Here is an 8,314-nt window from a genome sequence, read left to right as displayed (position 1 = left end):
GTTGGATATCATTAAAATTTAGAATTGTTATGTGAGCCAACTTGGCTCATCACGAGATTAGGCCGGATGTTCGGATTGGGTTGGGTTGAAATTTTTTTATAAATTTCAATACGGGTTGATATTTGACCCGGCTCACCTAAAACCCGCGTGGTGAGCCGGGTTGGCTCACCAACCCGCAAATAAATGGTCACTCAAGTTTTTTTGTGTTAAATTAGATTTTGCATTTGGGTCATGTTAGGTTATTTTTTTTAGCCAACACATAGATAATGTGTATTTTTGTGATTTTGGTTTGTATTTGGATTGTATTAAAGTTTATTTAGATTTTAATTAAAATTATAATTTAGTTTTGACTGAAAAAACATGTATTTTTTTTAATTAAGTGTACCCGTAAACCAACCCGTTTAACCCACCAACCCGTGGTGGGCTGGGTCAGATTCAAATTTTTTTGGCTCACTAATAAGTGAGTCGGGTTGGTTTGGCTCACTAAATGATCATCCCGTGGTGGGTCGAGTCGGATCGAGTCGAATTACCTGTTTTGGCAGCTCTACTAAAATTGATATAGAAAGTGAACGTAATGATAATTTTGTAATAAAGTAGAAGACTTTTTATGCCTGTTATACATAGAACCGATATATAAAAGAGAGCATTGACAATTTCATAATAAATTAAAATTTTGTATGTCGGCTATATTTATAACCAACATATAAAGTGAGTGTGTATATTATTTTAAAATTTAAAAAAATATACTATGTCAATTTTTCACTATTATGGATATAAAATCTTTAATTTTTTTCTCTCCCTAAAATGAAAGAGATATACCTTAATAATTTGTGGGGGCCTTAATTTAATCGCGCTTATGGTTTAGTTTGAGAAATTTAATATGCCATGACAAATGTTTAGATGCGCACACAAGGATATGAAAAAGTTAAATTAAAGACAATAAGAGGAAAGATTATTCTAAATGCAGTTAAAAGAGAGAAGTAAAGAAAAAACCTTAGCTAAGATTTATTTTGGCACTATATACATTTTGTATTTATGCCATGTACACATAAAAAAGTGATTGATATCTTTTGTTATATATTCAATCGTTGTTATGCTAGGACTGTGACCCCATCATTATTTAAAAGAAATCAAGAAATCACTGCTATTATAAAAGGATATGATATAAAAATAGATGGGATGACAAAAAAGATTTAAGGTTTAGAAACAATGATGATACTCATACTTAAGTAAGAAAATCCAAATTTAAATGAGGATTATATAGAACATATGATGTCACTAGTTTTCGGGAAAGAAAATAGTGTAATTCCTCCACATTCATCTACTTCCACTCATGTTCCTTGTTTCGACTAGGTATAATAGCGTGCTAACAATTTGTATTCAATGTTATAATTTGGGTACTTTGTATTTATCTTATTTCATTTATATATTAGATCATATTTTGAAATGCTTGTTCCATTTTTGTTTACTTTTTTCAGGTTGAACCTCGTGAAAATACCGCAGAGCAAATTTGATTGAAGAACCTCTAGCTTTTACATAGCAAATGTTATAATTTTTTTGTTATCTTTTCACTCTTTTAGTTTTAATACTTGCAACACTTTTAGTTTTAGCATAAATTGGACTGCATATATGTTACTTTTAACTCTTAGTTTTAATGCTTATGAACTCTTATTAATTATTACATATATTACATGTTATGTAATAATTATATTTGTAATATAACAAGATTTAGTCACATTTTAAAATTATAATTAATATGTTACATAAATCAATAACACAAAAATATATACGAATTGCTTAAATGAATAATTATAATTTTAAAACTATCGATCTAAATGTACATTTATATTCTAAATCAATTTAAAAACATGTTGTCTAAACATGAAGTAACATTTTAAGTGTGTTGTCTAAAAACAATAAGCAACATTTAAAATGTGTTGCCTATAAACAACAAGCCATATTAGAAAAGTGTTCTCTAAAGGATAGATAAGAGGTATGACCTTTACATATACATTTCAAAACATGTTGTCTAAACATGAAGCAATATTTCAAGTGTGTTGTCTAAAAACAATAAAAAACATTTAATACGTGTTGCTTGTAAACAACAAGCAACATTCAAAATGTGTTGTCTATAAGCAATAAGCAAATTTAAAATGTGTAACTTATTCTAACACTATAAGACAACAGTTTTGTAAATTGTGTAGCTTTTAGTACAAAAATTATTGCTTATAACCTAAACCCACACCTACAAACTGTTGCCAAAGTTTTTTCTAAAGTTTAGGCCACACTTTTTTAAATTCAGACAACACTTTTTACTTGTTGCTTAAAGTGAAAAATGGTGTAATGTGGTACAAGCATCTTACCAAGTCCAGAACCCAATCATTTCTTTATTGTCTGTTTAAGAGAAATACATCAAAATCAAAGGATAGTGAAAGGGCCTATAAGAGATACCTACTAGCCTATTGATTAACGAAAATAAATCCAATACTTTAAACTTGGATTGATAGAGGATTGAATAATGCACCTAAATCACCTTATAATTACTAGATAAAACATATATAGGTAAGCATAAATGTCATGCCAATTCTAAAACTAGTATAAATTAAAAACTGAAGTAGCAATATGAATATAAAAGGAAGGCATGTGCACATGGATTCCACCATTAAAGAGTATGGAGAGGATTAAAATGTATGCAACATCTGCCATAAGTAGAGAGATAGTTTCCATAACTGAAATTAATGATCACCATAAAACAATAACATTATCATTAAACTAAAGATCATGAAGTATGGGAAACAATATGTGTAAAAGCCATACCATATCGATTCTATATTGTAGCGTTGCACTAGAATGTTAGTTTATCAAAGAAAAGACATTAATCCCTACCAATTGTGTTGCCATAAGCAACCCTTTTGCGACGACTTGTCCTTAATCGAAATTCTAAAACTCCACCAAATTCGCCATGTAACCTAACATCATGACAATGAGTTCCTTGACAAGAAGGCGATGTTGTCATTGCTTGCGATCGAGATAAGAGATTGACCATGATTCAAGTTCACCACCACCACCTTCAACGATTTGAAACCTAGATAAAACCATAAGAAAACCTACCTTTTAGCGAGACGACAATAATGATAATGAGAATGATAGTGAGAGTGAGAACAAGAACAATACTGAAAGTACGGTTAAGAATGACATTAATAGTGAGAACTAGAAGTAAGAGGAGAGTGAAAACCATAAAGGGAGTAAAACTGAGTGAATTGAACTATGTGAAATTGAATGAGGAAGCATATAATAAATACAAAACAATTATAACAGTTAAAAAATTAACAGAAATGAAAATATTTGTAGCAATATAAAATAATGGCTACTAATAAATATCTTTTTTGTAGTACATAAATAAAAATATAACAATTAATAATTTAACAGAAAATTATTACAATTAATTTTAATCCAAAAGAATTTGTCAACAATACTAAAAAATATAATATTTATTAGACAATACTTCAATCAGCCAAAGATATGATAGGGTGAAACTTTATCCACTAAAATCAAATCCAAGAAAAGATAGAAAAAATATAAATGTGAGATGAAAAATATGTAATATTTCAAAGTGAAACTTAAAATTATAAAAGTTCAAATAAGGAGAATATGTTCAAAATTCATAATGTTTCAAATTCTTTTAAAATTCATATATCCAAAAATTATGTAAAAAGTTATTATTATTATTAAAAAATAATTGAATTTCTCAATTCAAAATATATCTATTGTAAATTTTAAATCCAAACAAACATGATGTGTAATTAAAATATAAAAGTGTTTCAAAGTAGAAAGAAAATAACAAAATCTCTCATATATAAAATATCATTAGAAAAACAAGGTCGAATTACCATTAAGATTAATAAAAGAACATTTCTTCTACAAAATCCAACCAGCAGAAGGCACGTGCTGAATGTTGTGAAAGCGAAATCTTAGAATGATGTTGTGTTGGAAATTAGAAATGGGACCCATCAAATGTTACAGTTCCGCAATTTGTCCACTAAAACAACGCGCACACACACATCGTTCCCACGAACTTTCCCTCTCATGGCTGAAACTCAACCATCTTCACGTGCCCTTCTGCTTCTCCTAGCATGCACCCTTTTCCAACAACTTTACGCTTCCAACACTAAAATTGGTGTCAACTATGGCACGATGGCAGACGAACTCCCACCGCCCTCAACGGTGGCCACCTTCCTCAAATCTAAAACCACCATCGACCGCATCAAAATCTTCGACGCCAACCACGACATCCTTCGCGCCTTCGCAGGCACTGCAATCTCCGTAACTGTAACGGTGGAGAACGCCCACATCCCCTCCCTCGCAACGATTCCTGGTGCACAAGCTTGGCTTTCAAAAAACATCTTACCCTTCCTCCCGAAAACCGTCGTGACGCGTATTTCCGTTGGGAACGAGGTTTTGGAAAGCAACAACAAAACACTAATCGCCAACATTCTTCCAGCTATGGAATCCCTCCATAAGGCTCTCTCCCTCGCCAACCACACTACCGTCCAAGTCTCCACTCCTCACTCGCTTAAGATCCTGGACCCGTTAGAGCCTCCCAGTGCCGCCTCGTTCCGCCGTGGCCACGACAAAGCCATCTTTGCGCCGATGCTGGATTTCCACCGACGAACCAAGTCCCCTTTCATGGTGAACCCGTATCCGTTCTTCGGTATCACTTCGACCGATCTCGATACTGTGAACTACGCGCTCTTTAAACCAAACAATGGTGTTCGGGATAAGGTTACGTCAATGAAATATACGAACATGTTCGACGCGCAAATGGACGCAGTTTTCTCAGCAATGAAGAAACTAGGGTATGAGGACGTGGAATTGGTGGTAGCCGAAACGGGTTGGCCCTCTGTTGGTGAGCAGCACGAAGGGGGTGTTAGTTTTGAGAATGCGGAAACTTATAATGGGAATCTCATCAAGCACATTAACTCTGGGAAAGGAACCCCTCTAATGCCTGGTCGAACTTTTGAGACTTTCATCTTCTCTCTATTCAATGAGAATCTAAAGCCCACAGTTTCTGAGCGTAATTATGGCTTGTTTTATCCTGATCTTACCCCCGTTTACAATGTCGGCGTTTTCATTGCGAAAGAGGTACATTTTTTTTCACTTTACAAAAAATGGTAACTTTTCATTCGATCATTATAATTTTAATGTTTTTTAATGAGTTTAGATTCCTTATTAGTTTTTTGGTATTATTTTTTTTGTGTCTTCAAAATAAATTGATATTGATATTTTTAAAAACTTTTTAAATATATTTTAAAACATCAAAATAAGTGTCTATTAATATATTTGAAAGACATAATAGAAGTTCTGTACAGAAAAACAAGTACAATAGAGAATCCAAATTCATTTTTAACATGTTTGCAGTATAAAAGTAAAAATGTTACTTTTCCTTGTTAGTGACAGAAATAATGAAATGATGGAATAGATATTAATATTTATGGAAAATGCATATTGAGGAAGCATTCTATTGGTCTAATGCAGGCATCTGTTCCTAGATTCGGATTCGGATTCGGACCTACATCCGGACCCACATCTGGACCTACACGTCAAAGAGACTCCCTTTAATCATAGGGGATAGGGGATGCATTATGTAATGTCAATGCTTCTAATGGGAAGCCCTAAAGTAATTGCTTTTTACACCACCAAGTGAAAGAGATATTTTTAGGATGAAAAACATCTAAAACATTTAATGACATATAACAAAAAATAATTCATGTTAACAAACATTTAGAATTCATAAAACTACACTCACCTATTGATAGTTATTTTTGGACCATGCTCATTTCGCTCCTTTTTTTTTCTTTTTACTTGTCTCCTATTGTATATAAATAAAACTAGCAAGTCTATACACATGGGTCTTTTCTATTGTATTTATATGAATTATTAAATACTAGTCTTTTGTCAAATGGATGAGAAGCGATATGGAAAATCAATAAAAAAGGCTCAATAATAATAGAAGTGGGTGTTTCTTTTAGCACCTCCTAACCATATTTTTATATCTCTGTGGAAAAGTCTGAATTATCCTCAGAATATCTAGATTATATAATTTAGAAATATATTTTATATTATGTAATAGATGGTACAATTTAAAAATATATTATAATCTATAAATTGTATAATTTATTATATATTTTTGAATTTAAAAGTATATTTTAAATCATATAGTTTAGAATGTATTTTGCATTATATAACTACGTAATTCAAAAATGCATTTTAATTACTCGATCTAAAATAAATTTTTATATTGCGTAATTTAGAAATACATTAAGGGATGTAAATTCTGAATACTTTTCAGATTGCAGAGTATGAAAATACAATTCAAATCATGTAATATAGATTGCATTTTTATATTATACCATTTATAACATATTTTTAAATTATGTAAACTAAAAATGCTTACTAAACACAAGATGATGTGATGAGCGAACCTCAGCGAATCTTCGGCGGAAACTCCTCACAAGACTGTGAATCAACAATTAATCGTTCGGTGAAAAACCACCAAACAGGCAGCGGAAGACTGAGTTTCAGTGAGGAACTCTCACTAGTTTAGGATAACCCGACGAGGTTAATACCTTATCTAGGATTTAGGGTTTGAGCTGACGAATGGGGGGAGTAATCTCAACCACGATTTCATTCATCCAAGTTGAATTTACAAACAAACGGCTAGCACCTTTTATAGATTAAGGGCAGCCATGAAAACATAAGGAAAAAGGAAACCGTTTAGGATCCTAACAGAAAAGATGAAAAACAGGCCCTAATGGTGAGGATCCTAACGACGAAATGATTGTCAACCTAAACTATTGGTGGAACGCATGAAGGGCCACGAGAGGGTTGAGAGTGAAACCCAGCGGTGTGAATCTGAACCCTAATACAGGATGCGCGTTTCAAAGGAAAATGAGAATCTCCTTTGCTTGGATTGTGTATAAAATGAAGTTGGGCTACTGGTTGCAGGCCAAGCCGTTTGAAGCATCCTTGCTGCAAATTGTAATTTGGGCTGCCACTTTGCAAGCCCAAAAGGAGGGCTGAAGACAGTGTGCTGTCAATCGTGTGAAAGTTAATGTTGAAAAATGTTGCACACGTGAGCGAATTGGGCCGTAGGTGAAGACGTGAAGAAAGATTAAGTCATGGGCTGAAATACGAATTGGGCTTTAGGCTCATTATTTGATTGTCCCACTCATGGGACAAGTAGACATGGGCTACATAATAAAGCCCAAACATTAGACTCAAAATAAAATATTCACATATTTATTTAAGAACAATAATGAAAGAAATAGGCCTAGGCATTGGCCCAAGCTGAAAAGCCCTTTAGGTGATATTCATCATCCCCTCCCTCTTGAAGAGGATCTGTCCTTAGATCAAGAGGTTTCTTAGCCCATAGCTTTGAAAGCCTTTTTCTTCTAGGATCAAAAACACATATGCAAGAATCATCAAATAAATTTTTATTAAAATTCTGGATACCATGCAGAGTATATTTTCTTAAGATAAATGAAGATGGGCTTTTATATTTGGAAACATTTTCAATGAGGCCTACTTCACAGAAATATTGATTTTCCCTTTGACTTAATTGTAACCTAAAAGGTAACTCTAGGTCAAAGGTTGATTTTTGCAAAACTTTTGAAGAGTATGGAATGATTGGTGAAGGTGGAAAAGCAATTTTAGGGAAAGTTAAGACAAAAGCATTAAGGAAAAATAAGGAAGAGTAAAAAGATGGGATTACTCCTTTGAAGTCTATGCAAGGAATAGAATGTTGTATCTCTACTTCCTTAAGCGTTATTTATTTTCTTTCTTTTCTCTCAATCTCTCTTTTCTTTTAAACTCTACATCTTGTCTTACTCTCTTTTTCTTCTCGTTCTTTTCTTTCTTTTTCCTCCTTCTCTTTTCTTTTAAACTCTGCATCTTGTCTTACTCTCTCTTTTTCTTCTCGTTTTTTTCTTTCTTTTTCCTCCTTCTCTTTTCTCAACTTATACTCTTTCTCTTTTTCTCTCTTAATTTCTGAGCTTTTTTTTTCTTCAAGCTCTCTCTTCTTTATCTCTTCCCTTTCTCTTTGATGCTTTTCTCGTTCCTCTCTCATTTCTTTCTCAAAATTTTCTTTTTCTTTTTGCTCTCTTCTTTGAATTCTTAATCTTTCCTTTTCTTCCAACTCCCTTATCTCTCTTAGAAGTATTGTGAGTTTTTCCTCCTTCCTTCTTGTTATCTCAATTTTTTTTCTCTATCTCACGATCTAAATCAAAGGAAGGTGGTATGAATGTTCTTCTCATGC

At 32.8% G+C, this 8,314-nt stretch overlaps 1 protein-coding gene across 1 annotated transcript; it reads left to right on the top strand.

Moving 5' to 3' along the window:
• The first annotated feature begins 4,086 nt into the window (after window positions 1-4,086).
• Window positions 4,087-5,779, top strand: LOC114194035 (glucan endo-1,3-beta-glucosidase-like). Its single transcript, XM_085665605.1, has 2 exons — window positions 4,087-5,142; window positions 5,536-5,779. The coding sequence occupies exons 1-2, from the start codon at window positions 4,087-4,089 to the stop codon at window positions 5,617-5,619; spliced, it is 1,140 nt and encodes a 379-aa protein (XP_085521731.1). The 3' UTR covers window positions 5,620-5,779.
• Window positions 5,780-8,314: the final 2,535 nt, after the last annotated feature.

Source organism: Vigna unguiculata, chromosome 8 (genome assembly GCF_037176805.1).
Source record: "Vigna unguiculata cultivar grain cowpea cultivar isolate G323 ecotype 2 chromosome 8, ASM3717680v1, whole genome shotgun sequence".
Lineage (NCBI taxonomy): Eukaryota > Viridiplantae > Streptophyta > Magnoliopsida > Fabales > Fabaceae > Vigna > Vigna unguiculata.
This window is presented reverse-complemented; position numbering and strand designations above follow the sequence as displayed.

Coding starts and splice junctions, on each gene's coding strand:
- LOC114194035 (XM_085665605.1), top strand. CDS start 4,087: ATGGCTGAAACTCAACCATCTTCACGTGCCCTTCTGCTTCTCCTAGCA. Junction 5,143..5,535: donor GCGTTTTCATTGCGAAAGAG/GTACATTTTTTT, acceptor GGTCTAATGCAG/GCATCTGTTCCTAGATTCGG.